Source organism: Leuresthes tenuis, unplaced genomic scaffold, assembly GCF_036924035.1.
Source record: "Leuresthes tenuis unplaced genomic scaffold, fLeuTen1.0.hap1 SCAF_19, whole genome shotgun sequence".
In the NCBI taxonomy this organism is placed as follows: domain Eukaryota; kingdom Metazoa; phylum Chordata; class Actinopteri; order Atheriniformes; family Atherinopsidae; genus Leuresthes; species Leuresthes tenuis.
In genome coordinates, this window is record NW_027325373.1 from 16,521,427 (window position 1) to 16,548,313 (window position 26,887).

Sequence of the window (26,887 nt, forward strand, 5' to 3'; positions counted from 1 at the left end):
AGGAGGCGTTTCTGGTCCCTTCTCTCCTCTTTCCCTGAGTCACCTTTCCACATCCCCCGCCCTCTTATTTGCAGCATATTTCATATTATGAAAGTATAAACTCGCTTGCCTATAACTCACATCTCAACTGTTCTTCCAGAGTTCAACTGTGGTGTTTGTGCTTGTTTTCCTCTTTGTGTGTCTCCACTGCACTGACAGCCCAGTGTGTCTCCCTGGTTATCTTCAGAGATCCCTGGCGTGAGGGTATGTGCCCTTGGACTACATCGTGGAAGCCAGCACCATGCAGTCCATGGGCATATACACTTGCCTCATGGCTTGGTTCTTCATTGAAGCCCATCCTATCCATGCTGGACCGTCGGCCCCTGAAACCCAACCTTAGAGCCAATGGGAGTTGCTTTTCATCTTGCTGCTTGCATTGCATCTGAATACTCACCACTATGTTCCTTCTCTCTCGTCTCTCCTCTTCTCCTGTAGGGTTTCATTGGAATCCCGGGCCTTTTTGGCCTGCCTGGGCCTGATGGCGAAAGAGTGAGTCAATCTGAAATGCATATTCTCTTAACCACCGTCAGTAACTGCAAAAACATACACTGACCAAGTGAAACCAGCTAATGGCCCTATGAGGTGACAATGATGCCTCTCCTGCCAATTTCATTCAGCTGTCTCGTACTTGTTATAATGTGAGAAATAGTCCCCAGCTGTTCGAGATGTTCCTGTGTAAAGCTGTGTGGGAGTGTTGATGACTCATATGATAAAAGCCCCCTCTTGAAGCCTTTGAACTGCCTGAACTTAAAGTCTCCTCCTTCTGTACAGCTTCTAGCACACATAGCCATTAACCTACTTATAATATGTTCCAGGCAGTTGCATCAGAGCAGGGGAGGTTGTAATCAGGACCCCTCTATAGCTAGCCAGCAAACTAGCTCATAAAACTTACGGTGTCTGTCTCTTTACCCCTTAGACAAACCTGTTTATTTTACATATATAAATACAAAATCACTCATGATAGGCAATAAAGATGTTAGATAGGCTGCAGTCAGTTGCTCCTCACATCTGTTGAAGCAGGAGATGAGGGTGACTTACACTTACAGCTTTTTCATTGTGTGTTTTGGGCATAAATCAATGTGATCCAAGAATGTTTTGGTTTTTGGTATTATTTTTACATAATGTGTGACTTTCTCTTTCTTCTCTGTTTATCTTCTTTCATCATGTTTGCTTTTTTTCTACACTAACCCTGCTCTCTTCTGTTTGGACTTTCAGGGCATTCCCGGTGAACCAGGGAAGAGGGGCAAGATGGGTAGGCCGGTAAAGTTTTGTCTCAACATACTTTACAGAAAATCATTCTTAAGTGTGATCAATTGTCCTGTTATTACTGACTTTTGAGTTTGAAAACTAAGATGCCTGATTTAATGATAGATTCTTGTAACTGCATGCTCACCAACTCACGGGACCAAAACGAAGAGGCAACTGTAACACACCCAACTCCTTCAATTAAAAATCCAACTTGAGTGAGGGCACTGAAGCTTAATTTGCAGCTGAATGCAGAACCTCCACTTCAGCTATTTGTCCAACACTGTAGCTTCCCACATGCTGACATGCAGCACCCTATCTATCTATCTATCTATCTATCTATCTATCTATCTATCTATCTATCTATCTATCTATCTATCTATCTATCTATCTATCTATCTATCTATCTATCTATCTATCTATCTATCTATCTATCTATCTATCTATCTATCTATCTATCTATCTATCTATCTATCTATCTATCTGTCTGTCTGTCTGTCTGTCTGTCTGTCTGTCTGTCTGTCTGTCTGTCTGTCTGTCTGTCTGTCTGTCTGTCTGTCTGTCTGTCTGTCTGTCTGTCTGTCTGTCTGTCTGTCTGTCTGTCTGTCTGTCTGTCTGTCTGTCTGTCTATCTATCTATCTATCTATCTATCTATCTATCTATCTATCTATCTATCTATCTATCTATCTATCTATCTATCTATCTATCTATCTATCTATCTATCTATCTATCTATCTATCTATCTATCTATCTGTCTAGATATGCTTAGATATATTGTCATCATAAGACTTAAGTAGTTTTTGATAAGATACAGTCAGTACACATTTCGGTGGAGTGAATGCATTAAGTATAAGATTTAAAAAAACACTAATAGTTTCACTACGATATACTAGCATTCTTCCTGTAGCTGGTTTCTTATTTTCAAAGCTCTGCCAGTTGGTGCAAAGACCCCATTCAAGGCTCGTACACATTACCTTTACTTTGACATCTCCCCTCTTTTCTGTGTTGCAGTAGTTTCTGTAAAAATAACGCTACAACATTTATTAGTTCCACACATGCTAATAGAATTAGGATTATAGCTAGTATAGTAACTTTTGCATACAGTCCTCAAGTCCAACAAGGCATTGCCCTTGGAGATGATCCTACTCATAGGTCGAATACTGTCTGGTCGAAAATTAGCTTGAGCTGGGAGGGAGCATCAGCAGTGTATCATCACAAAGAGAAAGAAGTGCCAAAAATAATAATGACCAAAGAAGCATGGGTAAAAAGCATATTCAATAGACCCACTAGGCAATCTTCATTATTTTAAAACTTATTTTCACTCCATCACAAAGCAGATTATTTGTCTACTTTGACTTCTTCTTCACAGTACAGCAAAGCTAAATTACCAACAACAGCACACCAACACAACCAAGAGTATCCCACGTAATAATCCACATATTTCTTGGACAGCCGTCAAGGGATGTTATGGTGTGTTCTTTGCCAGAAAATGCTATTTTGTTTTAATTTCATATATATATAAACTGTTATTAAAGGGAACCATGAATTATTATTTAGTGCACATGCACTACATCAAAAGATGTTTCATGCACATGATATAGTTTATAGGTTATCAAATGTTACAACTGACCCTGATTGCCTCTGTGAATTCACATTTTGCTGAAGTTTAGTAATAAATTCCTTTTCTGTGTGCCATATCAGTGTTAAAACTCCAACACCTACAAATGAAAATGTTGAAGGTTTGCATTTGCGTCATTGTTTGGGTCAGCTCAATATTTCCATGGCTGTTGGAAGGGTTAAATGCAGCTTGAATACAGTGGAGTCCCACCGGTTGCACGTCAGGGTCTTGGACGCTACAGAAAAGGGCTTTTGTTGGAGCATAGGGCTTTCAGTCCCCTCAGCATGAAGCCAAGGCATTTGGAGGAAAATGTTTAGAGTGCTGTTTGTGTCAGATAGTGTTCAAAGTCAGTTTGAAGGAGTGTTTCAGAAAGAATGTGTAACCCTGAAACACACTGCTGAGATCATTTTGCAGATGTTACTTATTGGCTTTTCAATAAATTAGGCATTTGTGAGCCAAAATGTCTCAACACATGCAAGCCACACATGATTTACAGTAGTGTGATTCTTTTGAATAGAAGCTTATACTGTAATTAGAGAATTATTGAGGAAGCTGGTGTGGATACATTATCACGATTAATGTGTCTTTATTTGCGTCGGTGCCCTCCTCACACACATACATCTGTGTTGTAAGACTCATGAACTGACACGTTTTTGCCATGAAAACTTTTTTTCTAGTTATTTCACAGGTCCTATGAAGCTAAAAATATTCAGATGGAAATGTTGTCATCACCTTTTGGTCTTTCCCCATCTGCAGCATATTCTGGATGAAGTATGACAGCAGCAGCTTTGCTTTTCAAGGCAAAGAGAAAAAGATGATGTTGAATCCCAATGCATAACATAACATATGCATATTTATACTGAACAGCTTCATGCTGAGAAGAAAGAAGCTGATGAGTTATATAATTTAGATGGTTTTAGGGTCTGCATGCCATTTCTGCTGTGCGAAAAATAGAGTGCATGGACACTTAACAAATAAATCCCTTAGAGATCATCCTCACCTCCTAGGTGGAGGAGAAAGAACAGGAGAACTGCGTGAACTTGTGCCAGACATTTTAAAGGCCATAACCACAGTGCTTGTACTCTGTCGAGGAAGCACACACACACGGACACACAGTCTATCATCTACAAAAGAGCAAAGAGGGAACAGTTATATGTAAAACAGAGGAGAGTACAGAAAGTTTCCGTAGTGCACTGCCAGCAGTTCTCCATTTTCAGCTCCATTTCTTTCTTTCTTTCTTTTTTTTTCTTTCTTTCTTTCTCTTTCTTTCTTTCTTTCTTTCTCTTTCTTTCTTTCTCTTTCTTTCTTTCTTTCTTTCTCTTTCTTTCTTTCTTTCTTTCTTTCTCTTTCTTTCTTTCTTTCTTTCTTTCTTTCTCTTTCTTTCTTTCTTTCTTTCTTTCTTGTTTTTATTTTAGTGGTTTTCTTTATCAGGCTCATTTGTTGTAGTTCTTTCATATCGACTCTGGAGCTATTTGAAGTTTATGCTGACAAACAAGCTTGTCTGACATGCAAATGTGGAGTTACACTTAAGGCTCATATGACTCTTTTCCCACGTGTAGTTCATGCAGCAGCACTAACAGCAGTGTGATTCAACTTTTGGGTCACTGTCATGCTTTATGGATTTCTGTGACACTTGCGCTTCCCCCTCAGTACCATAAAATGGTGTCATACAAAACATTGACCCTGCTTTGATATGTTTCTTTGGGGATCTTAAATCTGTCCAGAAAATGGCTTTTTCTCAAACTGCACAACCAAAGCATTTAGTGTAGTTCCGATAGCTTCATTAGCCCAAAGGGATATTTTAGCAGATTAAGGGAGCGGTGAGCATTTACGCCACTCAGAGATTTATTATTGTGTGATGGCAAAAATCTCCCTGACCAATTTTCTTCAAGCAATGAACTCAAAATTCAAATACAAAGAGTTACATTGAGTCAACAAATTGCATTTCTAAGTTAAGTCCGTGATTAAAATAAATATACGTGCTGTTTATCTAAATCATCTCCGCTCCACCAGAAATAACAGACATTTTGTGGAGGTAACAGTAATTAGAATGTTGAAACAATGCATTGAGGCCAGAATACTACAGCCTAGCCATTATGAGGGTTTCTGAATAGTCTTGGGTTAACGTGCCTTGGCCTTGGTGCTTCCTGCAGTTGTGGTTTCGTTCTCCTGCACCACCGACTGTTAGAATATCTGAGATTAGCTCCCTATTTACTGCTAAATGGACAGAGTAATTACTTGGCTCATGGTCTCTCTTGTTGCAGAACATGTACCCAAAACAGTTGGCTGTTCACACCCAACAGCTGATGGAGTTAATGCTTTTAATGGGGTCATTATGCTCTTATTTTGCACAAATTACTTTATAGGTGATGTTAAATTTGATTCGGTGACATTATTGTAAATGCTGCGCTATTACAGTAGTAGCTTTATTGTCTGCGTAAAAAGATTAAAGACATAATGATTTACTTTAAACACTCCCTTCCCGAATTAAGTGTTTTTTTCCAGTTGCAGCAGCATTAATACAATAAGTGCAATCACTATTATATTCAATGCGTGTCTGCTGTACAATAAAATGTCTTTAACTAAAACATTTCTACATAAATAATGCTTCATGTGACTGCAGAACCTACAGAAGAGTTATCGCTCGACTGCAACTTCTCCCTGCTCAGAGCAGCTTTATCGTCATTCCGCTCATTTTTCTGGTATTCTGATCTGTAACATGTGTTCGGTCTTTCTTATCATGCTTCCTGTTGTGATGTATTTTGCTATAGTAGACAGTTTTTAACAGTGTACAAGCTAAAAAAAAAAAAAGCAACTGTACGCTATCTGTTAAACACTAAATGACAGTTACAGTTATTAAGTACAGTTATGGAATACTTACAATCAAGATAAGTTGTGCAGGAATTACTGAGTAAAAAATAATATTTGACTAAAAGCCCAACTTTAATGAATGATAATGCTGTGCACAGGTAATTAACTAACAGCTGAAAAGTTCACCCCATCAGTTTAAAGCAACACTAGAGGGATGTTTTAACCTTAAAACTGCGTGCCCGTGACTTGTTTTGAAGTACATTGACTTTTGTTATGTACATTAACAAGCCTGAAACTACCCTGGAGTACCCGGGGGCTGAGATACCGCAGTTCACGACTTTGGTTTCCAGCCCCGCGCCACATCATTTGTTTTATGGTCGCTGACATTTCTGTGGGCTTTTGATTGTGTTTTTGTGGCTTCTCCACTATGACAACAAATTTATGTGTCTGGTTGTTTAGGGCTTACACGGAAACTTGTTTTCATCGCAGTGGTGTCACATCCCTCAACTGTAGGGGGAGCCAAAGAGTAAAACAATTGTCATATTCTCTAGTGTTACTTTAAATATCACATTCACGTCTTTCTGCTGCCCCCAAGTGGCCAAAAAATCAGTTATTACAAATTTAATGAAGCAGACGGTACTGTCTGTGGACAGCCAATCACAAAAAATTTTCTCTCTGTTCTCAGGGGTTTCCAGGGGAGTTTGGGGAGAGAGGACCACCTGGGCCAGATGGAGAACCAGTATGTCAAGCACTCAGTTATGCACACACCGACGCACATAACCAACTGAGAGCCATGGTTCCACTCCCCTGGTGTTTTAGCAGTGCTCATTTTCAAATTATGTGACTGTTCAGCAATTTTTTTTGTTTGAAGTTGCTCCGCATTAGGCTTCACTAATGTATTCAGTTTCATTCTGTCACTTTCTTTCTTGTAAATGGTTTAATTTGGCATTTATTTGCAAAAACTTACAGATTCAAGGAAAGATTTTAAATGCAACCTTTTCCCTTCACTACTATAAACATGGGTCCACCACACACGCAGTACAAAAGGGAAATTAAATCCAAGAACACTATATGGAATGATAAGATGTCCTTATGAGTAATCGTTCTTGATTAAATAATGATGTCAGCAAACACAGTCTGCAGCATATTTCTGTCCATATGGAAGATATTCAATTATCAATTCTTAACATTTTCACTACTTTGGTATATTTGCTGTTATTCCTTCAAATGTGACACTTCATCCATCAGAGTGGAAAGCAAAAGCACATCAAGTTGTGCTCTGACATACCCTAAAATTCATAATTAGCACAAAGTGAATTCTTGTTCAAGGAAGCACAGTTATCTGAAGAAGCTCATTTTTAAAAGTATAAAAACTAAAGCAAACCAATTATTTTTTTGCCTGTAATCTATCGCTGCACTAAAGCCGCAGAGAGGAAATGAATGATGAAAGAGGTGAATGGGAGAGTCATTTGTTTTGTTTATATTTTGTCATTTATCAGTGATCAAGGTAGATGAAAAGTTATTACCAAATAATTCCTTATTTAAAGTACCAGAATCAATGAGCCCATATTTTGGGGGAATTTCTCTTAAAAGCTCAACCTGATTGCAACACTAAAGAAAAAGTCATTTAGATATCTTGAAAGAAAAATGTTTGTACCAAATCACCTGGTAGATGATGAGATATTTAAATGGATTAAAAGTCATTTTTGCAGGTATTGCTAATGGGTAAAACCACTATTTCTTTTCAACAAAAGGGGTCTGCAAAAAAGGGGTCTGCAAAAGTTTTGAGAAAACTCTCACTGTTCATATTTGAGGTAGTATGAACCTGCATACTTGAAAAAGCCACAGTGGGACGATGGGCTCACATCCCCCGCCACCTTTACCTCAGAAACACACACCCATACATACACACAGGCCACTCTCATAAGCTTCAGTGAACACTGAGCCACTTTTCTGAGCATGTTTGTTTAAAAAAGAGCCAATAACCTAAGAAACGTGCTGCTTCTCCTTCTCCCTTCATCTCACATCATCTTTCCCCTCCTCTGTGACTAGGGTGACATGGGAGCCCCTGGTCCAAATGGAGTTCTTGGACTCATTGTGAGTAGTACTTTCTGTGTTGCTGTGTGTAATTTGTGTGTGTGTGTGTTTTTTTTTGACAGATCAAACAAGTTATTTTCCCAGACAAGTATTTCATAAAAACATAGCTTGAAAGAGTTATGTTTAAATGAAACTGCATATTACAGCTCAATTAAAAAAAAAAAACGTTTTCAATTAGCTGTCATCATTCACACTCCTAAACATTTTTGTGGAAAACTAACTACAATCTCTCAGTTTTTGACCCGAGTCTCAGTTCCAATTCTGCCAATCAAACAGATAAAAATCAACAACACATTTAATTTTCTTCCTGAATCATCCTCACATCAACTCATTTTGGATCGGAACTGCCCCCTGCCCACCCATCACCTTGCCCTGCATGCCTGCTTAGCCTGACAGCCACATAATTATGTCTGATTATAACGTCTCACTCATTTCTCTTGTCGTGTTCCGTCTTCAGCCGTCACTGCCGCTCCTCCCGGTCTATTTTAGGCCACCGGTGGTGGTGGAAGGCCTGTAATCGGAGGACTCTCTGATTACAGCTCTGCTCTGAGCTCTATGTCTCCTACACCCATCTGATCTGACAGTATGATGTACCAGCAGCACTGAGCTACACTTTAAAGATTTAAATATATAAAACACCCCCCTCTAGGGATTCAAGGCCTTTAGCTTTATATGGAGGCTGGCTGATTTAAGGGAAAGGGAAGAAGCAAAAATGTCTAGACAACTACACTTGTTTGCACAATCCAGAAAACAGAAGAGAGACAGTATGAGAAAAAAGGTTTTGTCTCTCTTTATTTCAATCCCTCTTTGCGTTCAGCATGTGAAATATCAGTAAAAAAATACTCTCTCTGGGCCATACGCTCACATGACCTGTTTAGATTTGATGGAGGGCTGGACAAGTTGTTGTATTGGTGCTGGTTGCCCCTTTTTGGCAAGAACTAATGGATTCAGTTCACTTACAGATATTCTACACTATGTTTTGTCCCTTAATGATTGTGACCAGTAAATATGTTGATGGGAACAGTGGATTGTGAGAGCAGTGAAGCTATGGAGCAGATTTTGTTTGTCTGAGAGCAAGTTACTCCAGTAGATGACAACTTTGTTTTATTGCAGGGATTTCTTCTCAGCTATTGAAGAAGAAACCTTCCTGCCTTTGAACTCCTTTCTTGTGGGGAATAGTTTTGTAACAGTATTAAAGTGATATACTTAATCACATGTGCAGATACAACACTATTTACTTAGACAAATATTTAACACACTGTACTAAGGCCACTCTTTAGTTCAAGTGTCAGATAAATCACAATATGAGCTCTTGGCTATTCATCCATTACTTTGTTTTGTGTGCAGTTTGATATCTGCAAGAATAGTCTGGAACCAATTAATTTATCCTTCCATTTAATTAGCCGCATTTCTAGTGTGCGTGTTAGAAGAACAAGCCATGAGCTTAACTGTACTTTATGCATGTGCTATCAGAAAATATTTATTGTTTATCCCCTCTTCTTTCTGGCATCAGGGTGATATGGGACCTGTGGGAGAAATGGGCCTTCCAGGACCTGCTGGACTGAAGGTAATCCCTCAGACACACAGATGGAAACTGTTGCCTTAACTGTCTTGTCTTGCACTGTATTCTTTGGACTGCCATGTAATCCTTCTACGTGTAATATAAAACAAGAGGATGGAAAATGAGCTTGAACTTAGCTTAATGCCATTGACGAATTGCTTTCCTGCACAACACACCATGTTTATGCCATGAGGGTGACTTTTACAACGCATCTTTCTAACCCATCTGTTGGTGCTTTTTCCAGGGGGTTCCGGGAAATCCAGGAGAACCAGGACTGAAAGGTGATAAGGTGATCTGAATATTCCTGTTATTGGCCTGTGTTTTGAGCAGCATGTGATGGATATATATTCCTTTGCATCCTTCTGTAGCTGTTTCTGTCCCACCTTTAGACACAGAGCATGCTTTCATTGGGTTCTACCTTTGACCTAACTGAAACACACTAACACACAAACAATTTAAGACATGTGGTCTAACAATTTTCCGTCTTTATTCCGATCTACGTCATATTCATGACACCCACTGTAGGAACCTTCATCTTCTCCACTTTTGTTTTGTTGTGGAGGCCATTTGATAAAGTTAAAGACATAATTAGAATTTGCTCCTAAAATAATCATCTCTGCAGATGTCTTTGATAAAGAATTTTAAGATGTGCTGCTTAATAGTTGTTTGTTGTTTGATAGAATAACAATTGGGAAAAGTCACAGATTTAGATGCTGCCAAGGGATTCAGATGTGTTATATAATGTTGAATCACTGATTTTTCATTTGAACTCTCCTCTCAGGGAGATTTACTACATAAGGACCCTGTAAGTCGGTTCTGCTTTGGCAAAGAGAGTTTTGAGAACTGCCCTAAGGTTCCAACAATATCTCAAGATGTGAACAGACAGACATAATCCTACATATTTATGTGGAATCTGTAACATGTTGAGCTTGTAAAGCTAGCAGTACGGTTTTGAATCATTTTCTTTCTAAAATGAGAAAAAATGCACATTACACCAAATAAGGCAAAATAAGAGAGAAGCACAAACTACCAGATCTGCAAAGGATTAGTGTGTCTTACATCAACAACAAAAACATCTCACTTTGCATTTCTAAGGAGGCTAATACAAAAATGAAATGATTGAAAATCAGAAATTATTCTGATTAAATGCCTGTAAAACAGTGCAACAGAACAGAGCGATTCATATTGATGTCTTTTAAATAAACAGATTGACACCACATGAAGAGCTTGGCTAATGCATCAAACTGCATTCATTGTGTGTCAATGCTCATAATATACAGAATGCTAATTAGTACTGTCTGTTGAAAAAGTTAAATGTGGTTGACAAAGTAGAAAGTTACAGTCTCCCCTAATGTCTTCCATTTTTCTCTCCCTCTGTCCAAACCTCTTCCATCTTCCTGCGTGTGTTCGTGTCCTTCTGGCTTCATCAGGGGGAGGTAGGGATTCCTGGAGAGCAAGGAGAGACTGGGTTCCAAGGAGACAAGGTAGCTCACCTCTGCTGCTCATTTCTACATTACAGGTGCTCCCACATCCTCTCCCCAACTCTCTTACTTCATCACCCCCTTCCCCTCCCACTACCTCCAACAGACATATATACCATGTTGCACAACCTTTGTTGCATAGCTGTCTATGTAGAATTACCAAGCCAGATGTCTGTTGTCGCCCTGACATTTGTCTGTCAGTGTAAGCTAAATCTAAGGCATCATAGAACAGAGAGGCTCCATGAAATAAAGAACGCTGAGCAGAGTCATGCATGTCTAATACCTGTTTCTCTAAAAAGAAATCAACATTCTGCTTTTTTACTTCTGAGTCCTCTGTGTCTTAGTTTTTATGTGTTTTGCTTGCGTTGGATAGGGCATCCAGGGGGCTCCAGGGTTACCAGGCATCCGTGGGAAACCAGGACCACAGGTTAGTTCTAGTCAGGCCAAACATTAGATCAGCAGACAAAACTTAGATATCAGTCACTCTGATTTCCTAAAGTTTTGTCGTCACCCTCAGGTTGCCAAGTAACAAGTCTCACTTCCCAAGTCAGTTCACCAGCATAGATGCTCCAGTTGCCAAGCCGGAGCCTTTTGGCCTGATGTAAAATGAAGAGACTGTGTATTTGTTGTCTTCGCCCCCTAACTCCACCAATTAACTTCTCATTTTTAAAACCGACTCATTTTTAAAAGACTCAATTAATGGTTAAGTTAATTCTCATTCCTTCTCTTTTCTAAAGTTTTTGTAAGAGGATTCTTTGATAATCACCAATAAACTGCGACCACTTTGAACACTTTTACACTTTTTTGAGGTTCACTGTGGACAGCGTAAGAGTAAGCAATGCTAGAAGGCAGATTTAGTTTTCTTTTTTTTACAAAGCCACTCCAGCTGTTTTCCATTGTTTTCAGCATCTGTTGTAATCCAGCCTTAAACTATATGGACAGATATCCAAGCTGTGTTTACTTGTTAGTTTAATTCACGCTAAGAATGCAGGATCTTTCCCTTTTTTTTACCCAGTGTTTGAGAAGATATTTTTCTTCCACTGAAATGAAAACGCTAAAATCCCTGGCAAATCTGTGGCGAGTGAAATACAGACAAAACAGTATAAAGAAAATATTAGAAAACTTTTTTTATGGTTGACAATGAGCTCCTTCTGAACAATTATGTTTGTTACTACTTCTTACTTATGATTATTTTGATTATTGATTAAGCTAATGGTCATTTTCTTAATTATCTGTCTGCATTTTTCTTTCATGTTGTAAAAAACTTTGAAATTAACAATAAGTACTGCCAAAACTATCACATTATCACAGTAAATGATTTTGTGATATTGTGACCTGATTGCTCGAAAAGTTGTTTCAGCTCAAGCTGAATTAACTTGGATAATTTAGTGAGCAATGAAACATTACTTTTTGGTGATTCTTTCATTTTGATATGCAAAGGAACCAAAGTTATGTTTGAAATGTTTTAAAAAGGTATTTCCTGTATGTAATTGAGTAGAATTAAACACTGGCATGAAAAGAAAAGCAACAAAAAAAAGGTGCAAATACCTCTGATTTTTATATAAGCATTGCATTTGAGTAAATGGACTCAGTTACTATAGATTGCTGATTTTTGCAGGGAAAACTAGGAGAGAAAGGTCCTGATGGTGCACCTGGACCACCAGGCCCCGAGGTTTGTACTCACATCTCCGTTACAGCATTTAATGTGTTTATCTACATTTCACATAAAGAATAGAGTTCAATTTTCTTATTACTCGTGACAGGGTTTCCCTGGTGACATGGGACCACCAGGAGAAAACGGCCTTGAAGGACCAAAGGTGAGTTAAACCATCAACTGCACTGAGTAAACTGTCAAGTAGCATATCACTAAAACACAAAACTATGAATCAGTAGCTGCACTAGTGGAAGCACAACGGTACTTTGAGCAAAAGGCTAATGTCAGCATGCTAACAATGCAGCATGTAGCAGGTATAATCTTTGCCATGTGTTTGTATGTCCTCATTTAATAACTGTAATAACATATGGAGGTAGTGTTAATATATTCATTTTGCAAGTGTGTTTCATAAATCACAGTACAGGTCAAATCAGGACATTTTTGGAATCAATAGGATCCTTTCTCTGGGTACCAATAATGTCTGTGCCCAAACTTTAATGGCAGTTCATCTTAACCAACTAACTGAACAACACTCCCCTCCTTACAGCTGGGTTGTTACTGTAGCTAAAAACATATGCGTTTAAATATATATATATTTACACCAATATATTTACACTTTAGCATTCATTTTTCTGCCTTTTATCCATCAAGGGTAAACCAGGGGCCAGAGGTTTACCGGGGCCACGAGGGATGCCTGGCTTGGAGGTAAGATTGCCAGACGCCACCAAAACGACCATCAGAACGACCCCAAAGCGGCAGCAAGACATTACAATTTTATGGCACAAGGCGTGTCTTTGCTGAGGGACATTTTATGTCCAGAAACATAAGTTGTGCTAAGATCAATATCATCTGTTTCCAGGGAGATGAGGGTCCGATTGGGCCACCGGGACCATCAGGACTTGAGGTGAGATGTTACATAAACACATGGTATTTCCTAACTACTGGGCAGGATGGAGAGAAGGAAGATAAAAGGGACCACCGTTTATTGTACAATTGCAATGTTTGTTCAAACTGCATGAAATGCAAGACACTGAAAGCATTTATTATGTGAGTAGCTATCACTCATTGTGTGGAAAGCTGAGCTGCACAATGAAGCTGAATCTGTTTGCTAGCTTGGCAGTGAAACTGATTCATAGTCTTTAAGTTAGAAGCTCAGTAAAAATATTGGCACGTGTTAACATCCCAAAAGTACACTTTTACTCCACAATAGGCAGCAGACCACCCAGAAAAAGAGAAAATCAACCTATGGTTTGCTCTAAATCATATCTTTCTTGCTTTTGCTCTCAATAGTCTGTATTGTTTGCAGTATGATTTCATTGCTAAGCTTTAATTACGCTTCCCAAAGTTTGTTGTACCACAGTGGATTTTTTTCTCTTAAGTGGCCCTGAGGTGTTTAAGCAGGTCGTCACTTTGGATCTTTCATGGTTTGCAGTAGATAATTTATAGATAAGTGTGCTTTGTGTATTATAGAGGCTGCTAAAGCGTGTTTCCAGATGATTAGTCTATCCAGTCCCAGCGAAGAACTGTATGCAGTCCCTAGTTTTGGCCACCAGGGGGTGATAACTACCATAATCACGTTTATGAATGGTTAAGATTTATAGTTGCCATAAACTGCTGGAAGATGGTGGACTGCTGCAGAAATGGAAGATTTGTTGACTTTATTTCTCATATATTTTATTGAGTGATGAAGAATAGAGGTGGTTTAAGTTCTTGATGTTTTTAAGCCCATTTATCTGAACTTGAAGCAAAATCATTATCCCAGATGCTGCCTGTTTTTTCTTCCGCTCTCTGTACTTTCAGTCTGTCAAACTCCCACCACACTTACCGGCCTTCCATCCACCTGCCTGTCTCATTATCTGATCCCCTCTTTATCATCTAATGAGGGAGGTTGGGAGTGGTGTATTACTGTTTTAGAAGCAGTGGTTGATCTCTGGCCAGGTGCCACAGGTCCTCCTACTCCTCCACCTCATCAGCTAGCTACCTATTAACTTCACTGCACTTAAAAGAATTACCCCACGTCTCTATCCTTGTTTTTTTTACCACTTTTTCATTTGTCCATCATCACTCTCTCCTCACACAATATGTGTCCTTTCTTTATTTTTACTTTTTTTATTGATTTTGTCAGACGTACAGTAGACTTCAGTCTAGATATGAATAAATCCTGGAGGACAAATATTAATTTGCATTACGTAAATCTACTTTTATCGTGTGTCGAAGTGAAGTAAAGTTAAACTAAAGCTGACATCCTGTCTGAGGTACAATAAAACTCTGGAAATGTTGACTCATTCAGTTTTACAGAGTTTAGCCAAGACACTTCTGACCTGGAGGGATTGCTGGTTAGAAAGAAAAAACACTTACCCCTTAACAAACACTTTTTATCCCAAGAATTTACAGGAACATTACAGACACTAAGCAATTTCACAACCTGCCAAAATGGCATGTCAGCATTACCTGTACACCACTCTGCTTATTTCGGCAGCATATTATGAGCTATAGATACAGGAAACAGATCCTTTCCTTTCCTATGAATTTGTGATTAAAGTTAACGATGCATTTACTGGCAAGTGAATGTCTGTTATTCACTATTCATCATTCTGTGCCTCATTTTTCTTCAGGGCAGAATGGGAAGAATAGGATTTCCTGGGAAGGTTGGGCCAGAGGGACTTAAGGTGAATAAAAAAACATATTAATTTACCATTCCCTTAATTTTCTCAAAATATTGATTGCCGATTGATTTTTCACAGCAAACTTGCAACTAATAGTAGATTTATATCTGCAGGGTGAGCCCGGTATCACAGGAAAAGTTGGACTCATGGGAGAAAGAGTAAGAAACCCTAACATTGCCTGTTCCTGTATTGAGTTGTATTTTTCCTACACATTTATCCAAGAAAGTCTTTCCATCGATCTATCCAACGTTGAGTTTCTGTGTTTCAGGGCTTGGTGGGTTTCATCGGACCTGTGGGAGAGGCAGGACTGGCAGGAGAGAAGGTAAAAAAAAAATCATGTTCCGCCTGTTAATTTTGTTCTAGATGTCTTCACAAGGTGACTTTGAAGAATGAATGTTGTGCTCTTGCATGTTAGGGGGATCGAGGGGAGATGGGCCTTCCTGGACCACCTGGAGAAAAGGGATCAACGGTAAGAAAGATTGAAAAAGAGGGACAGTTTTTCACCGAGGACGCTAAAATGTGAGCTTGCACAATTTTTTCTGTAAACGATAGGCAGAATCTTTTGCAGTCATCTGGCAAAATTCTATGATACTCTTTTAGCATTATGCGGATCAAGTAGTGTTTTGTTTATATGTGTTTACAGGCTTTAGAAAAATGTTTCCATTGCTATTTTTGATTCCCATTTATAAAATGGGGGAAAAAAGGTGAATGGAGGCTGTGGAAATAAAACTTCCACTAATGTGCAAAAAACAAATGTATAGTATTCCCTTGAGGTGTTTAGTTTTTCAGACGTGACATTTTAAACTCAACAGCTGTCTTTGGTCTGACAAACAGTCCACTCACATGACTGACCAGCGTCCTAATAACAAAATGATGGAATTGCACAGATATTTGCCCAGAGCTTTCTCCATTTTCTTCTCTTGGATGTCTACCACAGCTGTTGTTGTTTTTCCTCCAAGAGGTTTGTTTCTCATTAGAACAACTACTTCTTCTACTGAATTACAACAGTGTTGTAGAGTGAGCGTACTCCTTATTTTTTTATTAGCCTGTGCAGAAAAAGGTAAACACCCTCTTTTATAAACAGTGGCACGTAAGACTATATTATTTATATATTTTTAGTTGACCCAAGAAGAGAGAGCTGTCATCCTAAACTAAATTGTGTCTGTTATTCCCATGGGAATTTCCAGAGTTGTGATTTCAGGTCAATAAGACTATGTCAAAGGTGAAAAGCTGCACACCACCCCACTGGGCTACATAGGATCATGTTTTCTAAGCTGTGGTTTGGCACTCAGCAGCAGACATATAGCTGGAAAACGTTTTAACACTTGCTTAAACACAAAAAAGGAGGTAATGGACTCCTCACAATGATTTAAACCCTTTTACAGGATTTAATTGTTACCGGATTTGCTGACTCATCTTAAATGCTACCGAGGTTTTCTCAAAAGGAACAAGGAAAGAGGATGTCAGGCATCCCTCCATAGTTTGCCTTTAGTCTTCAAGATCTCAGCATAATCCCTAATGTTTTATGGCTGTTACTCTACCCTGTCACACACTTACCCTCCTCTTTCAAACAGAGCAAATGGCTTCTCTATGTTGTGTCTTTATCTGTTATGGACCATCTAACATGTATGACTGGCTGGAGTGGATAACAATTTAGTCATCATTCTTCTGAAACAGAGAGGTTTCCTGTTGGCTCACTTCACCACTGGCACACACACAGACACCCACTTCTGAAGAAGTTCTCTGTAGGCTTGTCTCTTCAGCTGCGAAACAGAAACAGACCCTCAGACAGAAAGATGGCATCATACAAAGCGAAGGGAGCTGACCAGCAGACATCCATAGCTGCAAACAGAGAGCACATACTGCTGACATCTATGTTTTATTTCTGTGGCCACATGACATCAGAGCTGCCCACTGTGCTATAGGCTTGCACACTGAATTAATTTTATTGTACTCAGATGTTCTGGTTAGTCTTACTGTACACTCCTCATTATACAGTTATGCTTTTACAAATGGTGTGGCCAGAAAAAAAATGTTTTATTGGAAAAGTCCAATAAAAAAGAGAGAAAAAGACAGAGCCAGAAGTGGTATGTTTTCTGATATAAAATCAGCTCCTCAAGCTGTCCTCAGACTTTTCCCCATTTTCTAGTTACATTAAATGTGCTTTCCAGCACAGAGTATTTCTGCAGATGTTTCCTCGTACTGCCAGTGTGTGTGAAAGGAGTCTTCCTTTCAGTCTGTTGGCTTAAACAAATTGACTGCAGTTTCATGAATTGGATCCTTCTTGTCAACACTTTGTTAATAAATTCACATTTGGAAATTTCTCTTTGTTGAGACTTCACTTCAGCTAAGAGCTGCAGAGTAAATGATTAAACCAAACAAACTCCTTAATGGCATTACTGTTCCCAGATCCCAGATATTTGAGATAATCATTCAATCTGTTTTGGTGTCAGTTGTAATTTATGTGTTCTTGTGTGTGTCTGTGTACATAAAATAGGGTCATCCTGGGATGCCAGGTGAAACTGGACTCTCTGGACCACCAGGAAGACCAGTAAGTTACTGCTGTTTTGTACATTTTGCAGATTTCTTTTTTTCTTTTTTTTTGCTCAGTCAGTATGCATGTTTTGTTCTAACACTGTTTCACTAGCAATAGTTTTAGCAATTGCAAGAGTAGAAGAGATAGTATGATAGATTGAAAGGATAGTATGTAGTACTAATATTCCATAGTCTGCTACAAAAGTTTTCTGAGCATTATGAGATCTGACAGCCTCCTGCTGAATCTACATTACCCTTCTGTCAGTCAAAAACCCAACACCTACAACCAATTAGAATCTGCCACTGCCCCCTCTCCCCTTGCTGTGACTCTACTCCGTCTACGCCTGGCAGAGATCAGGCCCAGCACCGGTTTGGAGTGGGGGGCCACTGAGCCACCAAAACAAATATAAATATAGGGCTTTGGGGTGCAGCAGGACGGGATTCCAGAGCGGACCTTTTAATTGGTGTGAGTGACAGATCTAACAACAAACCCCATAGTATGTTCCTGAGGTCAGGCTGCCCCCCCCACCAGGGTCAATAGCCAGGGGGCCCTGTAGTTCATGAGTGTAAACCTTTGTTTTATCTCTCCTTCCCTTTTTCCTGCCCCTTACTTTCCCTCCTTATCCTCTTTTTTATCCTTTGTTTTTCAGGGCCCTTCTGGTGCAACTGGGCCAACTGGTACCAGAGGACCTAAAGGCTTGCGAGTAAGTTTGAGGTTTCCAACCAGTTGTTTTTGCTGCTTGGGTTATGACTGTTGTTCTGCAGGCATTGTGTCATAGCCCCCAGCCTGAAAACCAGATCATAAACTTGGCAAAAGAGTGTGCATATGCTCTGATGTGTGTTTATAGGAGCTATGTGCTGCTGGTGTTGATGCACTGTTGGAAAACATTAGTGGGTGAACATAATTAGGAGATGTGGAACTACCTCTAAGCTGATGTCACGTGTGTTTAATGGGTGCATGCGTAGCACATATGAAGGTTCAAAGTCAAGAAATGAGCCTTTTTCATCCTTCTCAGAGTCAGTGTTCATTATAACTGCTGAAAGAGCTCCAAAGAGCTTTTTTGTTCTGCACAAATCTAACAATGGCCACTAGCTGTGGGAATTGTCTGTCTAGCTACCCAGTTTCTGTGTTGGTTGAAAAATGTGACCTGGTTTTTGTGGCTTATCCGGAGGAACAGGATTTGTAGGGGTATTAACAATGGATTTTGTCAGCTTTTTGCAAGTTTTTTGATCATCCCAGAGCGGAAAACAAAACCCTTTTTTAGAAAAACAGTTTTAGATCTACGAAGCTACAGTCTTGTTTTTTAAGTTCCTTTCCTAAAAAGGAAGGTTTCCTAAATGTGCTAAATGTTTGAATGGACATTTAGATAATGGTAAAAATTTAGATTTTAGTGCTAGGGTTACTAGTTTTAGCTTCCTCATTTCTCATTTAACATACTAGTACACACATTGTGTACACATTTTGTGTTCTAAATGAAATCTCCAAGGAGCATAGTAACATTACTCATACATTAAACACTCTCCTCATGTACATTAATCTTCATCATGTCACTGTATGTTGCAGTTGCAGCACTACAGTAGATGGTATATAGCTTTAATAAACTAAAGGTTTTGAAATTTTCATTACATTGAAAATCATTACAGAAATTGTGAACTACCAAATGCAGGTATAACAGATGCAACTTTTATGGCCTAATTCCTTGTAGCAGCTTCACTGTTATCACTATAATGACAGGAGCGATCAGCTTTAGTAGTAACATCTGTGGGCTTTTTCTTTGTTAAAGCCTCTTCCACATCAAACTAGACGCATTCAACAAAGGAAAGCTAATATACTTAGACGATACCAGTAACAACAAAGATTTGAGAAATTTTGTCCTTGATGTCTCAATAAGAGTGAAATCATATAAGACTCCAGAATATATGTGAAGGAGAAAATATAGGAAAGCAGGTAAGATCCAGCTGGAGTTGTCCCTGAATAAATATCAGCAGAAACGTCAGAACAGATAAGTAATGTTGCACATAAAAACTTTCTTCTGGAACAACATGCAGCAAATAAATTCTTTGAATTTATGTTTTATATTAGTCCACTAGTGCACTCAAAGTTGGCAGTCATGAATTTTGAAGATGACATTGACTTTAATGATGATGTTACTATTCAATTTTGCTTGAGATATCTCAACTTTTGCTTCTAATATTGTACTCCTGTGATGTGAAGATCCTGTCATTTTCACCTTTAAAGGTGAATTTAATTACTATAATCCACCAAGACAGCTGGAGAGATGGATTAGCTAGCACTGAGATTCTTTATCTGAAGCGTTCATGGGAGATGGGCTTTGCTGGCATTGGCCTGGGCACACTTAAATCTCAAACTGTGTTTTCAGTTAATACTAACGTCAGCAGCCCCTACTGCCAGTAGATATGCCTCATTACTTATACTGAGCAGTCCATGAATAGAAACCCGAATGCTGCAAGTAAAATACAGATGGTACCGAAACATATAGGATCTCGTTCCCTGCAAGAAATGTAACAATTTTAAAAACGGTGCACTCTGCTCTCACTTTTTTAATACACTAAATAAAATAAAAAATGTGTCTACCTCAATATAACCTGTAAAATGAGACCGTATACGACTGAAAACTCGTACACAGATTTTTACACCACGTTTTTTAGATGGTAGCTACTTGGAGGCACTGAGACTTCATGTTGACAGAAATGCAACATCTGTCTCCACTCAGATACAACACTGAACTGTTTTCTAACTTGAAATATTCTGGAATCAGAGACTGCATGCTGGCATCAGACCATCGGAAGTTGGTGCCACTGCTATTTTTTTTGTTTGTTTTTTGTGTCTGCAAAAACTATTTAAACTTGTTCAAAGTGTGGATGCCAGACGTGAGGAATCACCAGTCTGAGTGTTCATGTTCTGCATCCAATAACGTCCAACAAACAAATCTCCGGCTGATGTTTTCCATGTTGAAGAGCATATTTAGTCCATTCATTATTCAGGTGGTTTAAATAAAAATTTGTCATGTTGATTATTTTAAATTCATACCCCTGGCATTAATTTTCTGCCTGTGTCTGAAAAGGCTGAAACACTTATGTTAATATTTAAGTGTCTTTCCATGGTTGGAATCAGTGAATGGAACATTTTCTCCACACATCGGCTAATCAGGCTATGTAAACACAACCAGTGGGTAGAGGTACCCCAGACAGGAATGTTAATGAGCAGTGCTCATCCAGCTCTTTGTATAATAGGCTTACAGCACTTCAGCTAGTGGTGTTTTCTATGGGCCAAACTCCCACCGCGTAGGGTCATCAATCAAACAGCAAGGCTTCCTTTGTTGCTGTGTCATGTTCTAGTGATTTTTCTTTAAATTGTTTACTATCCCGGGAAGTACAGCAGTTTACACAGAAAAACACTTATTTATAACCAGTGTAACATGAGTTAGACCTAAGCATTTTCCCATTCCTATCAGTCAGTCAGCATGTTCTCAGTCATTGAGCCAGCATCTTCCAGAGTGTAGATGAGAAACTTGTCTGTGTGCAGGTGCAAAGCAGATGGACTGCATTGGTCCACTGCCTGACTCCCATTTATCATGTCTGCTCACTGGAGGCCTTCTAGGATTTTAGATTAACCATGTTTGACAGTTGCACCCATGTAATCTAAACAGGCTGACTGTTCTGACAGTGTGTGTTTAAGTGTGAATTATATGTATCTGGATGTGCCTTGATTTTGTATGTTGAATGTATTACAGCATTAATGCAAGTCATAGATCAATGCTTTTCTCTGACACATGTCACCCTATTGAGGCTGTTTTTTTTTAACATCAAACCTATATCTACATTTATAGATTAGATCACATGCTTTCCTATTTTTCCTGATAATTGTAGTTTAGACATTGCAACCCTCACACAGCCTTTGTTGTGTAGTTGCTGTTGGTGTCACGCTATAGAGCAATGTTTGTTTACAGCATGTTGTGGCTGTCTGGCAGTGTTACAGTGACCTCTGTTGGTGAAGTGACAGCTGTCTTGTGTTTCAGGGAGCGATAGGGCCTGACGGTCCAACAGGAGAGATGGGGTTAGAGGGCAAGACGGTAGGTCACAAAGTCAAATGATGTGGATGAATGGCACTGAAATAGCATGTAATGTGTATCAAAAATGTTTCATTCTTCACGCATAACTCTTAAATGGGAAAACTTTAAAGGAAGCTCCATGTTTTCTCCTTTTACTTGAAGGGCAGGAAATGTATAATACAATAAATTGACAGTTGCTATCTCTCACCCTTCCCTCTCTCTACAGGGTCTTGATGGTCCTCCAGGAAAAATAGGTTTCCCTGGATCACAGGTAAAGTTCTTGGGCACCTCTCTACTTTGTCAGTCCTCCCTCTCATATATTTTTTTGGCACTTATGTTCCTCTCAAGGGGTAAAACATCAGCAGGATTTAGAAGACTGATATTCTGGCCAGATTTAGATATAAAACAATTAAGGATTGAGTTGCTTTGCTCTTTCCGCTAATTGATGGGATTTGAGAACAATTACTGTGGCTGCACTTAAACTTCTACAAACTATGCTTCACTTTGAAAAATGTTACAGCATCTGTTGCTGATTCTTCTGGGGGGGGGGGGGGGGGGGGGTTGTCAAAAGGTTTGAAAATCTAACATCAGAGGAGCCCATATATTAACTTACAGGGAAATGGAAAGAGAATAGTGAGATTTCGAATTACAGCGATGGCAGAGAAGGAGAGAAAATATTGTACATAGAAATGGAAGCCACAACATCACACAGCTCCAGCTTTTGTCCCTATTTTGTTTGAAGATCAGATATTCTCGTCATGTGTCGATATTGCACAAACAACAAGTATTGATGCGGAGCTTGTCTACAATAAGCCATAAAAGTCCATGTCACTGTATCTGATAAAATGCTTGGATCAGGTTTGAACTATTACTTTGTAAAAAGCACAGATTTGGCACTGATGACAACTGAACTCATTAATCCTCTCCTTTTTTATTCTACTGTATTTCTATCTTGTCCCCCCAGGGAAAGATTGGAGAGCCAGGAGAAACTGGGCCAAAAGGTTTTCCTGTGAGTTCCTTACCTTCAAGCTATGGATAGTATACATATGATATAAAAGATTATCAGACAGACAAATGATTTGCTGCATTAAACTCTGTGTATACTGTATTATTTTGTTATACTGTTTTATGTTACAGTGCATTCTGGAATCTGAAACATGTTGTTTTGTTGACACCTTCAAAAAACAGAGGAAATTAGGGCTAAGTGTAATCAGCTCTGGGGTGTGTTAGATGTGCTTACTAATGGTATCACTAATGGTATCACAATGAAAAACTTAAAACTTTACAAGAGCCATGTGAAGTACCGACAGTGCCTGTGATCTAAGCTCACTGATATTTCTGTCCTCAGGGAATCCAAGGGCCTTCCGGACCTCCCGGGGATAAGGGAATAGCGGGCGAGCCGGTATTTCCAGCATTTCAGACATTTATCTCCTGTTTCCTCATCTTTATGCCTCCTCTGTTCTATATTGTTTTCCTCAGATCTATCGGTTCCATCTCATTCAGTTTCTCTTATGAGGCCCATTCCTTGCAGTATTCACATGCTTATCAAGATTGTCCTATGTGGTCTTTTTAGAAGACTTTATTAGATTCTCTCTGGTATGAAACAGCAAAGCTGTTCACTCTGCCCAGTCCTGTTAATCCAGAGTGTAACAGCCAGGGGGTAGTTTATGAGACATATATTTGAGCTCATTAAAGATATATTTGCCTGTATTAAATGTTTCCTCCAGAGCAGCCAGAGAATTGTCTCATCCTGCACATATTTGCTCTGTGGTGGTGAGAAAGTGAGCTGCAAGTAAAAATGGGAGATTTAGCCTTTAAAAAGAGATGCCCTAATTGTAGAAGATACACATTTCTGGACTTGCAATAAAGTAGATTTTTTCAGTTTTCAAAGATAATGACTTTGTGATTTGTAACTGAAAAAGAAGCACAAATAATGTGTCAGTTTGCATGCATACTGAACTTAGCTTAACCCTGTTAGAAGCAGGCACCCAGTGCCTCTTTGTTTTCATTCGTCTGGAGGAATCACAGCCTGATGTTCTCCTGTTTCCTATTAGATAAAATGAGCATCTCTTGCTTAATGTCCCATGCACTAAACTCTTTCCCTGTGCAACTGCTTTCACTTATAGACTAAACACTTATGTCCTGTTCTTGTCTTCCTTTGGGCATGTAACCAGGAATGTGAATAAAAGACCACAGTTATATCATTACTATTGTTTGGATTAAATGCGAGTCAACAGGGCAATTATCATCATTCACATCCACAGCAGTCTATAAGTAATCATGGCAGAACATCAAAGATTTAGAAGTACGCTTAGTAACTGCGTTCAGAACCAAACTGGGTGCAGATGGCTGGCAGATCTATCTGCAGTTGGCTCAATCACAATAAACATTAGCCAGAGAGTTCCTACTTTTTGCATGAATTAAACTAGAGCTGGTTTTTAATCGACAGTTTTAGTAGAATTATTGTTCAAGCACCTGTCTTGTCATTTATAGGGACCACCTGGGCCACCTGGGACTGTAGGACTGTTAGGAGAAATTGGTCAAAAGGTGAGCAACGTTACAAACACACTCAAGCAAATACTTGTACAGGTGGTTAAACACATGGATGCATCTATACCCCGCATGTCTTGGTGTTCATCTGCACAGACAAAAAGGCTACTGTGATGACTAAATGACCAAATTTTGTGACATCTGTTGTTTAGCTTCTGCCAGTGGATCAATAATAGTCATTTCAGTGATCAGGCCTATAAATCTAATGAAGCCCCATCACAATGTATCTTGTTTTTTTCTCAACTTTCACATTACAATACTTAAAGGGACACACCCTTGACATATGTTTCATATGTGATTCCAAAGAGTATCTAGTGCTTAATTTTTGACCAAACTCATTCTGCATTTTCCTCACTTCAACTTTTAAAAGGGTCCACCAGGAAAAGTGGGTGAACCAGGGCTGCCGGGCGAGCCTGGGGAAAAAGTGAGACACTGAAATTTGCTGTTTTGCCTGGATGTATGTTGTCAGGTTCAAGGATTTAACCCAAGGTTGTGTTTTTAAAACAACAGGGAACAATTGGACCTGCTGGGAACATCGGAGAGCAAGGTCTGATAGGACAGAGGGTAGGCTTTAAATTACATATATTTGAATATTTGGAATAAACTATCAGATATTAACCTTTCCAGTTGGAGCCACTGTTGATTTCATGGTCTCATGTATGTATTCCTGTGTAAAGGGAGAGCCAGGCCTAGAGGGAGAAGCTGGTCCAGCTGGTCCTGATGGAACCAAGGTGAACAGTTTCTCTATAATATTCTCGATGTCGTGTTATTAGTTTATAGAGGCAACAAGTCCAAAACACAGCTGTTGTTTAGGGTACAGAATATTAAGCAGATACCTCTTTTTATGCACTTATAATCAGGGTGAAAAAGGTGACATGGGTCAGGAGGGTGACAAAGGCGAAAAAGGTGAAATCGGGCTAAAGGGAAAGGAGGGTCCACCTGGTAATCCTGGACTCACTGGCGTCAGGGTAAGTCACCTGTCTGCGTGCTGAAAGTCACACGCACCGTTTGGTAAACTTTAGACTCTCAATCTCAACCTAAGCTTTTTCTTTGTGTTTTTGTTAATTCATTTTTCTTTAGGGTCCTGAAGGAAAGTCTGGCAAAATTGGGGAACGAGGCAAACCAGGGTCAAAGGTATTATCATCAACATGATGGCTGAAAACAGATTAATCCTCTGATAACCTCACAAAGTCCGAAGGATTAACCGGAAATTTGTCGCTGTCAGCTTTTCCGTAACTTCTTTGTGTATTACTAGGGTGCAAAAGGCCATCTGGGTCACCTCGGAGAGACTGGGTCAGTGGGAAAGACTGGACCGCCTGGTTTTGTTGGGCCAAAAGGGTCCAGAGGAACTATTGGACATGTGGTAAAGTGGAACAGTTATGATAAAAAAATACTCAATGCAGCAATCACTTGAAGTGCAAGATCTCGATGTGATATTATGTAACTGGTAGAGTGATTGACGACGCCATATTTGTTTATATAGGGTGCTCCTGGTCGAATGGGTCAACAAGGGGAGCCCGGTCTTCTAGGTTATGAGGTATAATTACTTTGTTAAAAGTCTTTGGACGTGAGTGGACAAAATTAAACCAGTCTGTCGTGGTTATTTGGTGTAGTCATTTTACATAGCATGATTCCTGGATGTCTGTCATAACAGGGCCATCGGGGACCACAGGGCCCCATGGGGCCTCCAGGACCAAAAGGTGAAAAGGTACACCTCATTAACTTTATGTGCAACATTGATCTTCTCCTATATCTTTACTCTAATGGTCAGTTTGACCCCAGCACCAACCAGACATGTCAAGTGGTAGAGCTCAAAAGCTCAAAAGCATCAGAAACATTCTCACTGTTCTGATTTGTATCTGCAGGGTGAGCAGGGAGATGACAGGAAGGAAGAGGGTCCCCCTGGTCCTCCAGGTGACATAGTAAGACACGCTTGACTTACTTGTTTTCCTCCCTTTGTTTGTTTTCTTTTACAGGAATTGAATCATTTGCAGTTAACTCACATGTTTCCTGTTTTATCAGGGACCCCTCGGTGACAGAGGAGAGAGAGGAGAACCAGGAGACCCAGGGTACAAAGTAAGTACCATCACTCCTGATTACTTCAAAACAATTTTATGCAGTTGTTTTGTTTTGTTGGGTTAATACTCAGATGAACCATTTAGGGTCAAATTGGTGTTGATGGAGAACGAGGCAGACCGGGAGCTCCTGGACAACCAGTGAGTGTTAAAACATGAGATTTCCACCCGCTGTTCTGGCATTAAGTCTACACATACAAACCTTGTGTATGTTAACACAAGCTGTTTTTATATGCTTTCATTTACATAACTGTCAATTTCAGGGGCAGCCTGGACCTCGAGGGCGGCAAGGACCCAAAGGGACTAAAGGAGATCAAGTAAGGATGATATAAATCTATTTATGGATATTGTCTAATTGAATACAATTTTGTAGGGTTTGTACTGTTGCTATTTCTTGTTTATGTATCTGCCTGTTGTTATTGTTGGTTTATGCATTGGCGTATGTATGAATATGTGTGTTACAATAATGTGATGTCTAAAGG

General features: G+C 39.4%; 1 protein-coding gene across 1 annotated transcript in view; it reads left to right on the forward strand.

The window, feature by feature from the left end:
• col27a1a (collagen, type XXVII, alpha 1a) overlaps positions 1–26,887 on the forward strand; it is a 69,070-nt gene that overhangs the window by 34,775 nt on the left and 7,408 nt on the right. Inside the window, exons 11-45 of the mRNA XM_072371605.1 lie at positions 475–528; positions 1,255–1,299; positions 6,399–6,452; positions 7,766–7,810; positions 9,324–9,377; positions 9,616–9,660; positions 10,802–10,855; positions 11,226–11,279; positions 12,471–12,524; positions 12,616–12,669; positions 13,158–13,211; positions 13,366–13,410; positions 15,122–15,175; positions 15,286–15,330; positions 15,441–15,494; positions 15,588–15,641; positions 17,670–17,723; positions 18,358–18,411; positions 21,748–21,801; positions 22,007–22,051; positions 22,745–22,789; positions 23,129–23,182; positions 24,274–24,327; positions 24,701–24,754; positions 24,841–24,894; positions 25,008–25,061; positions 25,191–25,298; positions 25,411–25,464; positions 25,586–25,693; positions 25,814–25,867; positions 25,985–26,038; positions 26,196–26,252; positions 26,353–26,406; positions 26,493–26,546; positions 26,669–26,722. Coding sequence (XP_072227706.1) covers positions 475–528; positions 1,255–1,299; positions 6,399–6,452; positions 7,766–7,810; positions 9,324–9,377; positions 9,616–9,660; positions 10,802–10,855; positions 11,226–11,279; positions 12,471–12,524; positions 12,616–12,669; positions 13,158–13,211; positions 13,366–13,410; positions 15,122–15,175; positions 15,286–15,330; positions 15,441–15,494; positions 15,588–15,641; positions 17,670–17,723; positions 18,358–18,411; positions 21,748–21,801; positions 22,007–22,051; positions 22,745–22,789; positions 23,129–23,182; positions 24,274–24,327; positions 24,701–24,754; positions 24,841–24,894; positions 25,008–25,061; positions 25,191–25,298; positions 25,411–25,464; positions 25,586–25,693; positions 25,814–25,867; positions 25,985–26,038; positions 26,196–26,252; positions 26,353–26,406; positions 26,493–26,546; positions 26,669–26,722 — 1,938 coding nt within the window. The remainder of the gene's footprint in view (positions 1–474; positions 529–1,254; positions 1,300–6,398; positions 6,453–7,765; positions 7,811–9,323; positions 9,378–9,615; positions 9,661–10,801; positions 10,856–11,225; positions 11,280–12,470; positions 12,525–12,615; positions 12,670–13,157; positions 13,212–13,365; positions 13,411–15,121; positions 15,176–15,285; positions 15,331–15,440; positions 15,495–15,587; positions 15,642–17,669; positions 17,724–18,357; positions 18,412–21,747; positions 21,802–22,006; positions 22,052–22,744; positions 22,790–23,128; positions 23,183–24,273; positions 24,328–24,700; positions 24,755–24,840; positions 24,895–25,007; positions 25,062–25,190; positions 25,299–25,410; positions 25,465–25,585; positions 25,694–25,813; positions 25,868–25,984; positions 26,039–26,195; positions 26,253–26,352; positions 26,407–26,492; positions 26,547–26,668; positions 26,723–26,887) is intronic.